Source organism: Scleropages formosus, chromosome 24 (genome assembly GCF_900964775.1).
Source record: "Scleropages formosus chromosome 24, fSclFor1.1, whole genome shotgun sequence".
NCBI lineage: Eukaryota > Metazoa > Chordata > Actinopteri > Osteoglossiformes > Osteoglossidae > Scleropages > Scleropages formosus.
Genome location: NC_041829.1, coordinates 13,476,118 through 13,496,441, shown reverse-complemented (window position 1 = coordinate 13,496,441; position 20,324 = coordinate 13,476,118). Strand labels below are relative to the sequence as shown.

General features: G+C 46.1%; 1 protein-coding gene across 9 annotated transcripts in view; it reads right to left on the bottom strand.

Annotated features, from left to right (window-relative positions):
- add3a (adducin 3 (gamma) a) overlaps nt 1-20,324 on the bottom strand; it is a 74,528-nt gene that overhangs the window by 2,114 nt on the left and 52,090 nt on the right. For all 9 annotated transcript variants that reach the window (XM_029248595.1, XM_018726501.2, XM_018726498.2 and 6 more), the window contains 11 exons: nt 15,467-15,605; nt 14,021-14,172; nt 13,567-13,647; nt 9,023-9,172; nt 8,611-8,754; nt 8,417-8,515; nt 6,307-6,480; nt 4,860-5,111; nt 3,541-3,657; nt 2,656-2,739; nt 915-1,041 (listed from right to left, as the gene is read on the bottom strand). In XM_029248595.1, the coding sequence (XP_029104428.1) occupies nt 915-1,041; nt 2,656-2,739; nt 3,541-3,657; nt 4,860-5,111; nt 6,307-6,480; nt 8,417-8,515; nt 8,611-8,754; nt 9,023-9,172; nt 13,567-13,647; nt 14,021-14,172; nt 15,467-15,605 (1,519 nt within the window). The remainder of the gene's footprint in view (nt 1-914; nt 1,042-2,655; nt 2,740-3,540; nt 3,658-4,859; nt 5,112-6,306; nt 6,481-8,416; nt 8,516-8,610; nt 8,755-9,022; nt 9,173-13,566; nt 13,648-14,020; nt 14,173-15,466; nt 15,606-20,324) is intronic.

The window sequence follows — 20,324 nt, the reverse complement described above, 5'->3', positions numbered from 1 at the left end:
GTGTTACCGCTGTCAAGCCGCTCATCGCTACCGGTTATGCAGATGTCACGCCGCTCACCGCTAGCCTTACGTTAGCGGGTCACCTTCCCACCTCGACTCCATCGACGCCGTGTTGTATGACGTAACAGCCCATCAATTTGGTTGCCTTCTGAAAGATGTGAGGCTTTTGCACCTGGTATTTCTCTCCCTTCCTACGATGCACTGCACTTACACAATTCAACATTGGCGAGCAGTACTACCTGCAATATTAAAACGCTGTTTGGTTGGGGGATGATCTGACAGCTAGACTCTAGCAGTAATCGTTCAAAGCGGACGTCTGATACTTCCGCACGGTGGACGAAAATGGGCTGTTAGGAGGTGTGGGAGCCCATCGGGGGGGGTGGAATGGAAGTTCAAAGCGCTGCAGAGCTCTGCTTGATGGCATAAAACTGCTGAAGCAAAGGAAGGTTGGGCCCTTTGAGATGGAAGCCCAGACATCCGAGGACCCTGTCTGATGAAACCACACAGGCATTCCATGTCTGAGTGGAGAGTGAGATGTCGTAACACATTTCTGAAGGGGCGGGGTGGGGGGAGAGCCTTTCTTTCGCGCGTTAATAGTTACGCGGATCAGAAGAGGCTGCTGCGGAGCCGAGAAATGCAGCGTGCAGCAGTAACTCTCGGAGCGCTGTCGGAACAAAACCAACCCCCACCCTGCCCCCTGCACGTGTCTGAGAGCGGAGCCTTTAACCCACTGCCCTCCGCAGCTCATTGATCTCTGGTCGGAGGGCCGCTCCATCATGCAAGATAATTAAAATCGAGCGGGCTGCTGCGAGCGACAGGCAAGTGCGGCTCGGCCTCTTAAGGGATGCGCGAGTCGGTAAGGGCTCGGGGACGGGGCGCTGTAGCCCACGGAGCGGTGCTTCCCGGCGCCTTACCCTCGATGCCCAGCTGACGGCGTTCCACGCTCTTCTTGTATTGTTCTAGCTCCGTCTCAGACAGCTGGCTGAAGGGGTTGGGCGGAAGAGGCTCCATCTGGTCTTCATCGGGCGGCGGCACGAAGGGCTGGGGGGTAAGCAAAGATGCCGAAAGGGTCGGCGCGGCAACAACCGCGCAAACACGGCGTTACAATGCAATGCACCTGGTATCGGAGAGAAAGATCACCGCACATGTGGACGCAGACATGCAAGCGGGCAGAAAAGAGCACCGTTCTGTCCAGATACCAATAAAAACAGCGAGGATGCGACTGGCTTCAGTCAGACATCGCGGAACCAAAGTACTCGACTCCCTGCCACTCGTCGGATGTTACAGACGACCCTCTACAAAAAATTCCCGGCATACGCATTATTTACAGACGGCGCTTTTATTTGACGTCCGACATACGTAGTTTTTGATTTACGTAAGGGCTTGAACAGCGGTTTACTTGCATAAGTCAAGGCGTGTCTGTATTTACCGTTCCCCTCATTTTTTCCTGCCATTTTCAGTACCAGTCAGACGGCCCTAGCGCTGCTCTCTTGGGATCAGCTAAGCGAACTGGAGGCCTGCGCTCCATTCTGAACGAACCACGTAAGTTGGGTCCGCCGACGCCCGGGCGGCAAACTGTCTGCTCCGCAGGGGGCGCTACTCGCACCGGACCCAACGGAAGGCAAGTTAGCATCGAAGCAACAAGTATAAGGATCGCAAACATCTTTCAAAGGGGTGAATTTGCACATCGGTCTTGCCGGTGGCTGACGCATCGTTGACGGAGCACGGGTGCAACTCTCCAACTGTTATACACCATACACCTCGCCCTCCTCCCTGTGAAACGGGTTAAAAAATGGCTTCTCCGGGCCGCCGCAACAGTAAGTGAGTAATAACTCCCGCTTAACTGTTACGGAATATCGTTAACTACATCTCCGGGATGCGCTTCCGTCCAAATTAGCAAAGACTTAACTAATGACATTTTGCGGTAATTACATTTCACTGGAAAGACAGACACGCCACTTCAGCAAGGACCGCTGTACGTTGATCGCGCAGCGATGCGACGGCACAGCGGAATCCAGGGACGCGTGAACGAGGGACGCGCACGACAGCCCACACGAACGCCGCACCCAAGGAACAGGGTTCAATTACCTGAGCGTGGTCCTGACCCTAAATTAAGAGAAAATTAAGAGCAGGTGATGAAAATGGGAGAGAATGAGTCTCGTCCCTCATCTTCCGCAACCTTCTCCATCACTAAGGGCCGGCGCAGCGCAGCTCCGGTGTGTAACCAGCTCTGTTCGATGTTTGCTATGAGCGCCACACAGTGGTCTTTGGCAGTATTACAACAGCATCTTTCAGACCTCAGCATTTTTCGTCTCCTCTTTTTTGACATTTAACTTGTTCCAAAAGAGCACGCAAGCTCCGGACGTTATAAATATTTCATATTATGCTGATTTACGGTAAGCTGACGGTTTATCATTTGCTTAACACTGCTAGACTACTTTTACCGTAACAAAATACACCATAAAGATCTCCAAGAGGGTCTGTAGTAATGAGTCTTTGCATAGTGAGCATAATTTACAATTTAATAGGGCAGATCACACTTTCACTAACGGATGAAAAAAAGTTGGTTCAGGGGATTCTGAACAAATAGATTTGCTCCGATGCATGATGGAAAAATGAATGGATTCAGACCGTCTGACATGAAGAAATACTCACTGGCTTTTTGTCCACCACGATTCCAGCCAAGAGCTGAGACTGCGGTCCGGCCGTCATGAGGTCATATCTGTTCTGCTCCCTGATCTATAGCAGAGCAGAAAAAAACCAGAACAAAACCACTTTAACCAGATGACATTTGCTTTGACCATAAGTCGGGGTAGGAGCAGTCAGCCAGCCGCAAACTGAATCATTCAAAGCCCAATGTTTGCGGAGCATCATCCTGGCAGAAGAGAAGATGCCTAGAAATTATCAGAGTAACCGGTAAAGAACTGACAAGGACTTTACGCGGAAAGAAACTGCTTGAGGATAATAATCACAAATAAAGAACAGGGATGTCAACTGAAGCCTGCAGAACTCGCACCAGCCTCTTCATTATCAGTCATTACCGGGATCTATATTTAACACGCTGATCAATAGCTTCAGCACGGGTCAATGCCGGTTTGACCGCAGCGTTTCCACACAAACGGCACATTATATAAAACCCCAGTAGTGTGGGCACAACCCTGAGAGGTCACAGCAAATGTCCTATTGGGGTTTCGGTGCTCTGCGCCGTATGCATGCTTGCCGTATTTTCATATGGTGTCAAATGCAAAAGGAAAGACTGGTCGATCACCATGTGCCTGGATGTAGGACGAGTGCGTCTGCAGATAAGAACGTTGCCTGAAGTCACTTAACCTGAGCACAAACAGTCAATGCATCTTGTTCAGAAAAGAAACTCTGGACAGTTACACTGGACCTGGGTTGATGTGTGTAAACAGTGGGAAGTGAACCAGGGGCTGTATGAGTAGCAAAAAAAAAAAAAACACCACGTGCTTTCCGTCGCCTTCACGTCCAGAGTCGGAGTATGGGCGCGGTCACAGCACGGGCGGGACTCGTGACACTCACTCTGTTTCGCTTCTCCAGCACCTCGCTGGGATTCGTGTTCAGAGGAACGAACTGATTGGGGTCCTCGATCCTGATGGGCGTGCCGCTGCTGTTGCCGGAATCCTCGGACTTCATCCACTGCGAAACGACAGAAAACGGGAAAACTCACAAATACGTCCACGCGAGTTCCAGCCAATCTGCAAATATGCCAGCTGCCAAAAAAGAGTGCTTAGGGGACACAAGAGAGCAGGACCACATACACAGCTTTGAAGTGCAGTTTTGTCATGTTCCATAAGGTGGCAGTGTAGTGTACGAAAAAAAAAAGCGCACCCCACCCATGGAGCCTAGTTATGGGTTAGCATCACAAATCAAATTACATCATAAATGAGCTGCACAAACAAATTAATCAGACAAGACCGATGCTCCAGATGAGTCAGTACCACAGATGGAACAACGAGGTAACAGAGACAGGCCAACAGGGGGGAGGAGGGGAAAAAAAAAATAAAAAAATTCTTGTTAAAAATGAATTCGCTGCTGGAGAAAGTTTGTGTTGTAAGTCTGTGGAGAATTGCGTCACACCTCAGCATTATTCCTTCCCATTACTAAAAGATCTCAATTTAAAGACACGCTCAGATACCACTACAATACATATGTTGCCAAGTTTGTTCTTTTGCGTTGGACTGCATTAAGAGACCACGCAACCATACGCTGCATTTTAAAAATTAAGAAAGAATCACTGCAGGAAGGCCAGGTGGCACAGTGAGTAGTGCTGGTGCCTCAGCTCCTGGGGTTTCGAGTTTAGACGCCAATTCAAATCCAGCTTAGTCTGAGTGGGGTCTGCATGATCTTCCCTGTTTCTTTGGGTTTCTTATAGGTGCTCTGGTTTCCTCCCACAGTCCAAAGATGTTTCAGCCGAACGTGTGACTGAATGGATGTGCGCAATAGTTCTACATTGCTCAAGTGGTTTCCTTCAAAGGATGAAAATGTGTCACTGAGTTAATACAACTTATCCTTAATGAGAGGATCACAAACATGGTCCGGCGCTGGACTCGGAAACCATGTCCTTCTGAACCAGTTTGAAATGGTACGTGTATGTTTTGAAAGGAGTTACCCACAAATCAAGCTACATTATTTGGACCTCGAATGTTTAACATCAGGACTGAAAACACAAGAGATCAGATTGGACTGTGTGGAATGAGAGACCGTGAGCCTATAAAGATCTGCTTTCGTGGGCTTCGATGTTTAATCTGTTGAGTTCGGGTGGGTCATTGCACGGATACATCTCAAGTACTGGGAACATTTTTAGCCACCAAATGGACACGACCATCCGGCTGCCTTACTTTGGTCCGGGGGCTGCTGTCTTCGCTGCCAGGGCCCTCGGCCACGTTGACCTTGGTGTAGCTGTTGGGCGAGTTGAGCCAGCGGGTCTTCTCCCGCTGCTGCCTCTGGGCCAGAAGCCGCAGGGGAAGGCGAGCAGCCTCGTCGTCGTCCAACATGAAGGCTGTAACGGTGGCTGGGATCTCCACGTCGCTCTTGTGCCGCGGCTTCTCCCGCACAATGGGATGCCGATAGGCGTAGCCCGTTCGGTAGCCCTGGCGACCAGAGGAAGCTCGTCATACCTGGAACCTACCAAGAGTCCAATTTCCATCTCTCTTCTACCGCTGCATGCTTACACACACTGGTCCGAGTTAGCCGCTTCACTTTGGCCCACATGACTACTGCACTCAGGGCTACAACCACATTTTTAATGAAATCTATTCCCCACATTACTGCACTCTGAAAAATATCTAGCAACTCTAAAAAGTTATAACCATACAGAGCTAAAGATGTTCTCTAGGAGAACTAAAACGGAGCCTCGGCCAAATCCCTGACTGAGTGCAAAACCCTGGACAAAGTGTGTTGGATTGCGAAGCCCAACACCTAAAGAATACATTTACACTTAATCATCCAGCAGACATTCTCCTTCAAAGCAAAGTTCATTTTACAACAGACAGAGTTACAGATGCCGCTGTACGACTGTTGAACCGCAGTCGGTCTGTCTAATATCAGTGTTGTAGCCGCCACACACTGCGCAGGTAGTAGGAGATCTGGAGCGAAATGAGTCTGAAAGATGCGTTTTGAGACCCTACAGGAAAATTGAGTGGGATTCAGCAGTTCTGAGACAAAGATTACCATATTTATCACCGAATGTACGTAGGTAGCACTGAATGAGGTGGAAGATGACAACAGGAGCACTAGGGTGGGCACCCCGACTCGCTCCGAACCCGAATACCATCTGGAGATGTTTACTTTGAGCACAGAGATCAAGCGAACGGAGGGAGAGCATTGGAGGGGGAAAGAGTGCAGAAGTTTGGTTGACACCAACCTCCTCGAATTCACCACGCTCCGAGATTTATGTCAGAATTTCCCCGAAACCCAAAGATTCACTGTGACCCCACAGGAAAACTTCACCCTCACTAGACCAAAGGGACACAGGAAAGAGCGAAAGTTTAATTCCCCTTTATGCAACCAAGGCCACTGTGCAAACAGCTCCTGAGCCTTTGTTTTATAATCCAATTTCCTTATCAGATGCTTCTACCAAAACAACCACTGGGCTGAGGCAGCTGGATTATTTTCAGGGAGGGAATTCAGGTGAAGTGACACTTCAACATTTTGCCCAAGCTCTTGCCAATTACGCTCGCAATTGCTCAACACAGACAGGCCCGTTTACTCTCCTCAGACACACTAGTTATTAAAGTTTCAATCACCTAAATCACGGCTGTGGCTCCTTAACCACTGCCAACTCACCAGGTTGTCCAGCATCCTCATGAGGGACTCGAATTCCAACTCTCCCACCTTCCACTTGTTCTGGCTGCCCATGTTCACCCCAGCCAAGGCAACGCCGTGAGTCTTGGGCTTATGCTTCTCCATGTCCAGCACTATAAGATTGTCCATTCCTCCAGCACACGAGAAAGCGTTCACCTAAAGCAAAACACACAATAAAAACAAACGTGCATCAAACTCCTGGGGGTAGGGGTGGGACAGGAGGACATACCAAGGACAATATTACAGGATCAAAGGCCATATTCCCCAAATCTTGCTTTATGCTGATTTATAGAAATTAAATAGGCTTTGCATGGATTATTGTTTTGTTTGCTTCATGGCCAGGATGCAAAGAGCGATTCCGTACGCTTATTACACAGAGGAGGCCCCCCTCCTCCCAACGCACTTGTGTGCGATTTCCCCCACATTGACAAGCCACAGAATCCAATTAACCCACTTCAAACTAAAATGACTCGCGTCTTGCTGAATTTCACCGCAGAAAACGTTCATTGCCGCATTACGCAATAACTGTGCTGTTATATAAAAGAGGAAATCGCTACTTTCGATGTCTTTAAAATACGCGTTCTTCCGATTCACCAAGTCCAAAATGCAGAGATGCTGAAATTTTTGACAGTAAAAAGGAGTTTGACAGTTCATAATTAATGACACGCCACCGAAACGGAGAGAAGACGTGGCGATAAAAACACTGAGAAACACGAGTGGCGTGGCGGGCTTCAAGTAAATTAGCGAAGTACTTTCTCGCCGAGCGCTGCGTCAGAAACCGTTTCATACGTTTCTAATTCGCGTGCGTCAAACGCACGCGGTGTCATTTAAGAACGCCATCAATAGCTCACGGCCAAAGGGGGAAATGGTAACGGTCAAAGATTTTTAGAGCAGGGAGCAAATTCACGATTAAAAGTCAGACCTTGTTTTGTATCCGTGTAACTGCTGGTAAAAAGTACCTTTGTGAGAACACAGATTAACGTGCGGCGCAGAAACAAAAGCGAACGATCGGACGAAGTTGGTACGAAGGCAACGGTGTGCGAGTGTGCGTTACTCCTATGGAATGGCAGTGCACGGACAGGCCGCCCGTTTGTGACGATCGAAAGCACACGCGGACGGGAACGGTCCTCAAATTACGCCGGTATGACTCAACGCACCGCGAGGCTCTGTTTACGGTACGGTACACCTGCATGCAAATTCGCATCGTCGCCCAGGAAGACGACCAGCGTGACACATCTCTCAGTTTTACACTTCGTCCAGGTACACAGTTATTCCACGCACATCACCTAAGTATTATTCCTACAAACAGTGGTTCCTGTTTTGAAAGCTCAAAAGTGCAATGTTACCAGTTCTTTAACCGTTGCATCGCCTGCTGCGGTCAGAACTGTCTTATGCTACATTTAAGGAATGCTTAAGGTAACAGGTAAATGAAATGTAACCGAAGTACAACGTAGAACCAAATGAGTAAGAGTACAACGTTATATACGTTGGCTTCTTAATGTATGAACACAACTGGGACCAGACATCTGTTAACCATTTTCATCATTAAAGAATGTAATACCAAGACATTTTTACCCATGAAGTCAATAAAAAGTTAATAATACAGATGCCCCTTTACCCATTCATGAGTCTGGTTTTGTAGAGATCATAAACATAGCTATAATAAATAAAAACACTTAATTATGTATCATTTGAACTTCTGGCTATGTTAAAAGCTTTTTTAAAATTGTGACTTTCTGACACTGATTATTTAACACCGAGTGTTGACTGATTCATTCCATAAATGTGCAATTTTCCTCGTGCGGTTTCTCCGCGCCAACAGTGAGGAACGCCAGACGCAACCTGTAAACAACGTGCGAGTTTGTATAAAAGCAGCTGAATATCTCCAATCAGCGCTATTGTCTATCGGGGGCCTTGCGGGTAAACACGGATCATTTTCCCTCCTCTCCAGACAAAAAAAATGTTTCTAAAATCGGTTGGAAGAAATTGCTTTAAATGGTATGGCTCAAATGTTCAAAAATTCATCACTTAATTATATGCAAGACAAAGAGCCGCTGCCAGTTTATTTTCTGAAATGTAAATATTGCGTTACCTGGATTTCACAGGCATACTGAGCATTGTAGATGTAATGGAATGCCTCCTCGATGGTCTCGCCAAGTGCCACCACGCCGTGGTTCCTCAGGACCAGCACCTGCAAACACCCAGCGATCCCAGAAGAGGTTACAAACGTGGGCACTCCTTGAGATACCCGGTGAAGCCCTGGCATGGCACAGGGGCGGTACTTACCTTGGCAGAAGGACCAAGGGCTTTCTGCAGCTCAATGCGCTCCTCCTCCTCATCCAGAGAGCCGTGGTAGTTATAGTAGGCAATATCTCCAAGGATAAGAGCCTCCTGGGAGATGGGCAGGATGCCACATTTCATTGAGGAGACCTGCAGGCAAGGGGAAGAAAGAGCACGGTAACTACTGAGGGCACTCTGCACAAATGCAGCTTCGAACCAAACTTAAAAAAAGGCGGAACACAACAGGGGACGCTCAGCATCCTCGTCGGGGTCAAATACCAAACGAAGGATGAAGCTGAACTCAAAGCAATTATTTAAACTGGCCTATTTAGGGCTGTTTTACAGAAGTCTCAGTTCAAATCAAATCCCTCTCTCGCCTTCACAAATGCTCGTCAAAGGGAAGGCTTTCTGCACTCACGGCAGCTGCGGCGGGGGTGCGGATGTGGACGACGCATCGGACGTCGGGCCGCATAGAATAGATGGCCGCGTGGGGGCTGAACCCCGAGGGGTCAATTCTCAGGTTGGTGGAGCCCTGGTCGACGATGTCGCCGATGATGTTCACCTTCACCTGGGGGAGCAGAGCACAAAAAGGCATGGTGTCTACTTCCTGTAGCGTAAGCTACTTCCCCGTCAACAAGAACAGCCTCTGGAACCGTGCTAATATGAACCGCACGCGACCGTATGCAAAGCTAACATAACGAGCACAAGCGCCTTACAAAGCCAGCGGTGCAACGTGCACAAGTGTTAAAAGCCCTGATTTCTATTGAATCGATCCGAGTTAAGCTCCCGAGCCAAGTTTTACAACTACGGTGGCTTGGAACGGATCGGAAACCGCAACACGATTCCAGTTCCTTCGACACTTCAATACCTGCTGTCCAACATCTGAAAATGCAACATCATCGCAGCACAACAGCTTCGTTATTGTTGTAACCAATAAATAAGTTTTTTTTTTTTCTTTCAGAACCACTTGTCCCATATGGGGTCACGGGGAACCGGAGCCTACCTGGCAACACAGGGCGTAAGGCCGGAGAGGGAAGGGGACACACCCAGGACAGGACGCCAGTCCGCCGCAAGGCACCCCAAGCGGGATTCGAACCCCAGACCCACTGGAGAGTAGGATGGTGGTCCAACCCACTGCGCCACCGCACCCCCTCAATAAATAAGTTTGGCTGTTAATTTTTACCCGAAAATAAAACCCTCAGTGAAGAAGTTTTCCTAAAACACCCGCACCAACTCCGTGCTGCTGTGTGGGTAACAGAAACCCCAAAAGGGGTAAAATCAGTAATTGTGCAAGAGAGGGGGAGAAAGCACAGTCAATGTCATTAGCTTGTATTTGCTCTTGTCCCCCTTGGAGTGGATGTAATAGTACTGTGCATCTGGCCTCCTTTCTCTGACAGCTGCCGAAAAGCTTCACCGCTCAATTATTCTCCGATTTTCAGTTACTTTCCCTCCTAATCAATTGCTCCAAATAGCTTCCCGCTGCCCCCTGACTGAGCCACAATTCATCTTGCCGATAGCGGAGGTTAGAAAATTCACTAAAAGCATTACCGATGGCAGACTGACAGCGGCAGGAAAAGAATACATTTAAAAATACATTTTTTAAAAACAGTAAAAATGGGGGACCCTTTAAGGGTTGCCTCACTGCACGGTCACGGTCTTCATAAGTCAGCATCTGCAAATGGTGTCGGTGAAAGACTCCACCGAGGCGCAACGTGAACGGCCACAGATGAAGCATAGTACTAGTGTTGGGGCGTGTAAGGGCGGGTCAGGAAAAGTGAGGTTTTTTTATGAAAAAAGCTCTCTGGTTAACATAAGAATCAGTTGTATTCTTTTTATTAAAAAAAAAAAAAAAAAAACGAGAGATGAACGGACTTGTAACATGGGATAGCCTCTAATTTTGGCTCCGCTCCGAAGTCCCACAATTTTTAGACTATCCCCCATATTGGTTTTAAGTAACTAAAACTGAAAGATTTCAACACGCCTTGTTCCAAGGACTATCCAAATTTTTTTTCCCCTCAAAAATCTCTTGGAGGAAGACAATAACTAAAAGAGTCCCCAGTAAAAAAGACCGATACAGAGCACGTAATCAAAGATTGTCGTCAGGGGACACATATCAGTCTTCCGACGAAGAGGAAGAGATGGGGACTCGGGCCATCCATTCTGCTGCCAACCGTAGCTGCTCACCTCCAACGGTCGATTTGGTACTTTGGATGAAAGAGATAAAGCGCTAAATCCTATCTGGTTGGAGAAATGTGGAAGTGGTATGGAAGCTAAACTCGCAAAGTTGGACGACCTTAGCGCTGACCTCAAAAAAGTCTCATCCTCCATGGCAGCTACGGAAATAAAACTCACCCACTTAACCAAATACACTACCAGCACTGAACATGGGATCTCTGCTTCGGAGGAGACGGCTGAAATAAGTGCTGTCTCAATAGTTGTTCTGCAGTGAAAAATGGAGCTGCAACATGCAAAACTGGACAAAGTGGAATATAAAAACCATCTTAATTTGGAAACTGGAGGACTAAAGGAGAACATGAAGGGAAACACCCTTCTCATATGATTTCCACAGCAGGAACTACATTCCTGGATGGCGCTGCTGGCCAATTTGTCTCTCATTGAGCTTGATTTCAACTCCCGATTCCCAGCATGCGCTCTCACCCCTTATACCAGGTCCACCAGTTCAAGGACCTGTCATCTACCACCACATTTTTGGCTAATATGAAAGACAGACTGGGTCATTCAAGTTCTTGACTGAACTCAGTTTTTTTCCTTTTCTATTTTTACTCTTGTCTCCATTCTGAGCTCTGTGTCTTTGCTGATTTCTTGTTTAATTATGAACTTTCGACTAGGATGTGGCACAATGAGTAGTGCTGCTATCTCACAGTGCCTGGGTGGTGGGAGAGAATGTGGGTTCAATCCCCACTCAGCCTGTGTGGAATTTGCATATTCTCTCTGTGTCTATATTGGTTTCCTCCCACAATCCAAAGACATACAGTTCAGGTTCCCCCATAGTGTGTGAGTTTCACTGATATATGAGTGAATGAGGTGTGTGGGCTGGCAACACTAGAGAGCATTGAGTATAAGTTGCTTTGGAGAAAAGCATCTGCTAAGTGAATTCATTTGGCTGAGACTTTTCTCCAAAGCAACTTAGAACATTAAGGTTACAATTATCTCATGCTTACAATCATTTACCCATTTATACAGCTGGGCAATTTTACTGGAGCAATTTTAGAGTAAGTACCTTGCTCAAGGGTAGTACAGCCGGAGATGGGGATCGAACCTGCGACCTTGGGGTCCAAAAGCAGCAGCTTTAACCACCACACTAGCAGCTATTCCTAAATGTAATGAATAAATGTAAATGTGGTGGTTTATACTTTATATTTTACCTAAGGTAGGCTCTGGAGAGAAGGTGCAGTCAGGAATGCTTGGTTAGGTAATATACCTCCTTAACATCTGTGCGACAGCAGCAGCAAAGGGCTGGTTGACAGTTTGAAGGGAGGATGTGGGGGCCTGACACATTTTTCCTCTTTGTTAAAAGGATGGTTTTGGTCTCTATGCTTCCTGCTTCACTGGGTCATGTGTTATAGTTTTTGAAAATGATTACCTGGGACATCACCAGTAATAAGTAGAATGGTTTGCCCAGCCCTCTGAAATGAAAGAAGTCTTCTCAGTGACTAGCAGAAACTGATCAAGCCTTGTTATCCTCATTTCCTTCAGCGTTTTTAAAATCAATCAAGTCTCCATCTGGACCAAGGAGAAGGCGTTTCCGTTGCACCAGGTGTCTTATTCACCTTACAACACAGTTGGAATGACAGGCAGCAGATATCAACCCACCCAACTGAGCCCACGAAGACTTCTCGCATGTCACGCTGAGAGTGGCTTGGACGATCTTGAAATACACACTCTGCTCATAATGCTGTTTATGGCTATTTGAGGATAAAAGACATTCATACTAGTTTTCACAAAAAAAAAAAAACCAAACAAAACCTCGAGGAAAACTTCATAAAAAAGCACTCATTCTTCTTGTTAAAGTGATGAAATAGTGGAAAGACAGAAAAAAGCAAAACTATATTTCTTCCTGCCCAGAGGATAGCGCGTTAAAAGAAGCAACCACAAAGTAGCTTTAATTTTCTTATTCGTTTCCTTTGACATATCTGAAAATAAATGCTGGAAGGATGTGGTTCTCCTGAGGATGTCACACCTTCCTACGAGCTGACTCTGCAAATGAAGTAAATACAGGTAACTCCCAAGCAGCAAAAAATAGATGGGATAGCTGGTAGTGTAATAGTTAAAGCTGCTGCCTTTAAACCCAAAGGTTGCAGGTTCAAATCTCACCTCTAGCTGTATTACCCTTGAGCAAGTTACTTACCCTAAACTGATCCAACAAGAATTACCCAGCTGTATAAATGGGTAAATAATTATAAATCCTGGCTCAGCAACTTTCCCAGCTGGTAGTGTAGTGGCTTGAGCTACTGCCTTTGGGTCCAAAAGTCACAGGTTTGATCCCCACCTCTGGCTGTAGTACCCTTGAGCAAGGTACTTACCCCAAATTACTCCAGTAACATTATCCAGCTATATAAATGGGTAGATGATTGTAACCTTAACACTGTAAGTCACTTTGGAGAAAAGTGTCCAATACATGTAGGTATCAGAATGCATAAAATGGGGAAAAAAGGGAGTAAAATTAATGTTTCTCAGAAGCATTCTTTGCCCAACATTTCAGTCATGTCTGAGTGTGCACACGCTTACCGAAAGCATGAATTTTAGTTAATTCAAGTGTACTTTCAGTCGGACTTCACTAACACTGCTGATTAACTGCAGCGCAAGCGCTGCTGCAGCATGACCATGTCTGCTCCAGGTGCTCTGAAGCCCTGCCCCCCCAAAAAAACCAAAAAACAAACAAAAAAAAAAGGTCGCAGGGCTACGCTGCTGCAGAAATTGCAGTGGCTTGACTGCGCTTACCAGGTTTGCTGCCGTCGCTTCAGCAAAAGACAAGCCCCTGGGGATGATGAGAATATGGTCCTGCTCTTTGCTGACCCGAACCTTATACAGGGAAAGGAGGGAGAAAAAAAATAAAAGCTAAGGTTCAAGAAAAGAAGCATATGTGCTCACATCACCAGGCCCATTGCTGGAAGGAAATGCATCACCACTTTGACTGAAGCAGGAACACCAGCTGCACCATTTCCCGTCCGTATCTCTTTACAAAGATGTAGTTCAATCTACGGAGCACATCCTTTGGTACCGAATGTCAGTTGTTGGAGAAAATCGGATTACGAACAAAATGAGGCGCAGATGGTAAGATGGTGTCAGCCAACGGGACGAAAGCAGCGATTTTTCAATTTCCACGGAACGCTGGTGTGCGTTTCGAGGTTGAAAACCAGCCCTGGGGGGTGCAGGTGATGGCAGGCGGGCTTACTGTGATGTATGAGCTGGCGAAGTGGGCCCAGCTGAAGAGATCCACCAGCCGATAGAGACTGGCCAGTTTACAGCGCATCTGCTTCTCGCCCTTGGCCAGTGTGGATGACTCCACACCGAACATATCGTTGATTGGCGTGACCATCCCCATGCCTTCGGGAGACAGATGTTACAAATGGAGAGGGGGGTAAAAAAAAACATCAGGAGTTGTTTCAACTTTTTAAACCTTCAGGAAAGAAATCCTCTGGTTCCAACAATATCTCCACTGAGAGGAAGTACCGTCTTGGACAGCAAACAGCATACTGGCTAAGCACAGGGAGTTCTGACCTCAACATTGCTGGATTCAGTTCCAGGAGTTGAACACTACATACGCAAATTCCTCTAGTGCAATACCAAGATGGTGAAATGTGCCAACTTCTAAGTCATTTTGGATAAAACACGTATTTTAACATTATGTCAAGCCGACGATCAAGCCGATTGGCTCAAGAGTACCGCATGGCAGCAGGGGTTGAAACTAAGGACCTTAGACTCCAAGTTGACAGCTCTAACCACTTTGCCGTCAAGGTACAAGTAGATTGTAGACTGTTTAGACTCGTAGGTCCAGTGTAGTTAAGAAGCCCTACATTGAACTTTCATGTGTGGCAGGTCTGTGCTTTCCAGCTGCTGTTAACATGGTTAAAACATGTGGTTTGTGCTCTTCTGAAGGATGTCCCATTAAACTGTCTAGAGAGAGAACGTAACCTATCCACGTATAACTCCGAACTCCACACCCGATTTACACCACGACTCTCACAAGCTGACGAAAACCATATACATGAAAGAAGAAAAACGAGGACAATGAACCTCCACTGCGGTTTTAAATGGAGAAATCCGTCGGGTAAAAATATGAGCAGTGAGGTCATGTGGCTAAATGTTTACTAGATGGATTTCTTCAGTCAAAAACAAGAAGACAATTACAAAATCGCAATGGTTATTTAGCACACATAGAGCACACAGCCTAAATTATTCTAAAGCTACTCCAGAAAGTCTTCTAGTAACTGTAGATACATTTATTTTATTTAAATAAACCTTTTCGGCGCTGCTCACAATAGAAATCTATATCCTTTCTCATGCAGCAATACCGATATGGCACATGTCACTTTGTCAAAAACAGATTTTTAGGTGCAGAGTGTTGAATTTCAGCCGAACCTGAGTGAGGAGTAGGGCCGTAGAATTACAGTCCCATAAATCATCTTATGTTCCACATTCCGATGTCATGATTGGAAACACATTTTTACAGGAGGAACCTGAAGTCAACAAAGGAATAAGCATGCGGGCAGAACTTTTTTTTTTTTTTTTTAAATATCTGTGTTTATACGCAGAGTTCTTTTGTCTACCAGAGCAACGAAACAAAACACAACAAAGTGTGTTTGTGTGGAAGCATCTCCACAGTGACAGTGACACTTACTGAGGGGGGAGGAGGAGAAGCCGGCTACGGAGCTGGCCATGAAGAAGTCGGCAATCTGTCGCAGGGCCAGCAGGCCCGTTGGGTTATTTCCCTTCTTCATCTGCTCTTGGATGAGACCCTCCAGCTCATCCTTAAAGGCCTGTGAAGCAAAAAACGGAGAAGTATGGTTATAAACACATATCCCGGACCGATAAATATCTCCTGGATCGCCATTTCTAAGTTGGCCTGTAGATCTGATGTGCCTAGTACAGCCCTCAGAGTAGCTTCCAATGTATGGTCTGGCCTGCACAGCCTGCGTATCAGACAGGGAAAAGCCTTCTCACCTAAAAGAGCCGACATCCGTTGCATTGCTTAGGGCAACTGAGGGCGCATTAAGACTGTTTTGTGACCGAGTGTGCGCTGTAATCTTCTGCGTGTGCACAATGTAGTACCTCTACAGTGCCCATCAAACTGGACTTTTCTCCGAAAGTGTACTACTACACCGGGCACATGTGCAGGGCGGATAGACAGTCTGAACTCTGTCAGCTCACTGGAAATGAAGGGCTCGATGAAAAACCCATCCGGTTGTTTGAAAAGCGTGGGCAAATCTGGGTATTACCGAAGTGATACTTCTATCTGAAGGGGCATTACCAAGCCAGTCAATCCCTAGCCTTTAAATGCTTAAATAGATGCTTGCCTTGGGGAACTGTGTGATTTGGGAAGGAGGGTGTGAGGCAGTAAGTGTGGGAGGACTGAACCTGGTGGAGAGATAGTGAAGGAATGCCAGCACAAAAAGCCAACACACCACTGGGAGATAAGCATCGCTCTCTTAAAGGGATGGTAAGCATTTTACAATTTGGGTAAAGGACACTTGAGGGATGACCTGTCAATGGCAGTTATAGTTGTTGTTTGCTGCTGTCCCTGACGTTTTGGTGAAGTGGTTTCGTACTTTGAATCCTCAACAGCAAATCCAATGATGGGGGTAGGAAACTGTAGAGCTTGTGGTCACGGAACTCCCTACAGATTTCTGCAAACTAAAACCCACCATAAGCTTTCAACTTTGAAGGACTCCAGAATTTCCCACCAAATAGGCATAATCACCTTATATGGCTTGTTCCGAGTACACATAGTCATCTTTCATTAAGAGGATTTGTACAACAGTGCCTAAAGGTCATGGACCCTCTACAGCTTATTATACTTGCAAGCGTTTTTGCAATTTATGGAACTAGACTATGTTTAAATAAAGGGACAGGTTGAAACGGTTAACTTAAATTTCTATACTGACAATTTGCCGTGTAATTTTTAATTTGGCCATTTCTGACAAATTCAGGAAGTCCTCAGTTTATCTCAGAATTAATGAATCATGACTGCAAGCTCTCCAACCAGATGGATGATGGAATTGCATCCAGAGAACAACGATCACACTGACCATTTCAACGTCCATCTCACAATGACCCTTTTCTATAAACAACATATTTATAGCAGGGATTGGGAGCCCAAAGTAATAAATCAGTTAGTAAAACTTCAGAATCCGGACACAGAGGCCAACATGCAGCTTTTTTTTTTTTTCTCAGCAGAGTGGATGTTTGAAAGCCCCAAAGGCACGGAAAATTTGCTAATGGCTGATCTGTGCTTGGACACAACACTGCGATTGTTAGTTATTAATAATGATTTACAAATCCATAACACTGTACTTAATTAGATATCTTTATTTTCAAAGATGATTTGTTAATCTCCATTCAAGGTGCCTTAAGACAATGATTCATCCAGTTATACAGCAGGTATCCTTATTATATCAATTCAGGGTAAGTACCACAATCAATGGTACAAAAGCAAGACAGATTTAAACTAAGGACTTCAGGATTGAAAAGCGACACCTTTAACAACTACACTACCTACCGTTGAATTTATTTATTCATCACACACTTAAAAATGTATTTGTATCCATGCATTAGCGTTGTAATTACCTAAACTGACATTTGACACAATGTAATCAAGCTACTGTACTTTGTTGAAAAATTATAACCCCGCCTATGCAGATCTAGTGAGGAAGAGGAAAAAAACTACACCTATAGCTTTAGGAGCTATTTCTGGGTGTTGTTTTGAAACAGCAGTTTTTAAAGCATGACGACTGTCTTCCAAGCATGGCATTGCCACCATGCATGAACAACGATAGAGGAAATCCAGTTATTTACACTTTCACAGTTTCAGAAAACAACATTCAATCCACCGCACAAGCAAAAGAAACAATACACGACAAATATATGCGAGTTACTTTTAGAGACGGCAGTCCAGCAATCCAGGCATTATTAAGCCACATGCTGGGCTTTATCACCATCTACACCATTCACAGGACTGAAAGCCAGATATTATGATTACCCACATAACTTCAGTTAAAAGCCAGGATTGTGCAACAGAAGATAAGGAGTAGCACTACTCCGGACAGACATTTTCATGCAAAACACATGCAAAATTCTCTCCTTCCTTGGTAGGCGGGGTTATGATATTTCACCAAAGTTCTCTTATTCACTAACTGTTGCTACTCTTACGACATGTTTGAAGTGAAGTGGCTGGGGTGGTGTGGGCAAAGGAGCCAAGTTCAGGCCAATATGGACCAACTGGGTGTGGGGGTGGGGGTGGGGTTGGTAAACTGGACTGAGCCCAGGCTATACTGTAAACCTGTCTGGGATGCACTATAAATCACATGCTTCACCCTCTTCCCCGTGCCTCCCGCCCCTTCCAAATTCACCACTCTCAGCACCCTGCTGAAACCCAACCTGATAGTGCTGTGCCCACCAAATACCCCCCCCGGTGCACTGCAGAATATACACCAAGACATCTTCGAGTCATTTCGGTGTGTGCACAGCGAGATCATCCATGCGGAAAAGATACCGTACCACTCCCTTCATGCGAGGACAACTCTGACTATGGATCCATGCGCCATCTTTCCCGGCTGATGCTTACACGTCCATGAGAGAATCTGCCTTCCAAGCAGATTACACACAAATATTTCGGCAGACAAGATGCAATTTTAATATTTCAAGGAAACATCACATAGCGGCGCAGACCATCCACCAACCACCGTGTGCACAAATGTCTTTACGTCACCACTGCCATATTAGCTCACCTTTGCTAAACAAACATACAAAAGACAAAATTACACACTCAAATTGACAAACATTTCTATTTCTCTGCTTACCTAGAAACACAACTAAAATCCTGTATAAATTTGGTAGCAGAGTAATTATTTTTATAGCAATAAGTACTACTTAGTTGAACTGAGCAGAACTAATCTTTCGAAATTTAAAGGGCTACATATTTTATATTGGATGCGTTCTCCAGATTTGGTTCTGTAGTCATATATGCTAGGTTTATTAATAAACAGGAGTCCATATCAAGTTTTATAGCTCTCTTGTCATAATACAGTATAACATTTAGACTATGAAAAGGGTGGGGAAATCACTCAGTGGCTCAGAGTGGTCCGTTCAATGTTCTGCTCAAAGTCAGACCGCAAATGAACGGCTACAGAAATGTCTTGCATTCTAAGTACAAGTCTCGGTGTCGCATGCCTACCTATTTTAAATAGTTTAGCTATTTAAAAACGACAAGCCAAATTTGTTCTAGAACATCTCAAGTTTTCATGGGCACCTGTTTTTCTGGAGTTTATATCAATGAGCAAAACCAGTGTTTGATTCTTTCATGAGCGGTGTCAAAATTCCCGATGATTAAAACTCTTTGTACCGACTGTAACAGAAAATAATGATTAATACCCTTTTAATTTTAATGGGGGCAGCCGGTAGTGTAGCCGTTAGAGGCGTTGACTTTGGACCCAAAGCTCTCAAGGTTCAAAACTTTCCTCTGGCTACAGAACCCTTGAGCAAGATACTGACCCAAAATTGCTCCAGTAACATTACCCAGCTGTATAAATGGGTAAATAACTATAAACAGATAAACATTGTAAGTCACTTTGGAGGAAGGCATCAGCTAAATGAAAAAAATGGACCGCTACCTTTTAAAAGTAATGCGTGTTATGCAACGGTGCAATAACACACCAAATACCGATTGAGAGTAAATCAGAATGCATACACAAATGTCCTCAGGAAAACCAGGTGTCTGAGAACCACCTAGAAAAACAGCAGCCAGTAACGTAAGCCCGAAGACAGCAAAAACAGATACGGCCTCGAACAGCACCGCGCGAAGGGATTCGCGCACGCAGCGCGAAGTCGACTCCTGGCGTTTGCGTCGGGCGGTCGTGCGAGAACACGCCGATTTGAACACGGAGCGGGTCATGCCAAAACTGTGGCAAAGAGAGCAGGAGACAGAGAAACCGCAGCGCTGCGAGCGCTTATGCTCGAGTGCCGTGCCTAAGCCCATATGTTTGCTGCCTTCTGCTGCGGCCCCCGATAATCCCACGAGAACACGTGTTTCGCCCTTCTGGCACGGGGCACGCGCTGCCGAAATCGGCGGCTACAGCGACAGGAACGACGCTGCTGTTACGCCCCCGTTTATCTTTCCGTTGACGATGACGCAGGGCACCAGGTCAAAGGGGCTTCGTCACGCTGAGCACGCTCATCGGGGAGAGATACGGCCAGGTGGAGCCTACAATCGGCGCGCGGAGCAAACTGTCCTTTTCGAAGAGGGCCTCGGAGATTGCAGAAGAGCAGCAGGAGAACCCATAAGTGTTGTGCGGAAGGAGCTCTCCTGAAATCTAACACAGTTCAAGTATTAAAGCTGCAGAGACAGGCCCGTCTGCACGCTTCGTGAGCGGCGAGTTAAAGCGGAGCGCCGACTGACGACGGACCTCTATCCGAGCTGCAATTATGCGCCGCTTTCAAATGGGCTTCCCGAGGGAGGCTGTCTGCAGCGTTTCCCAAACCCG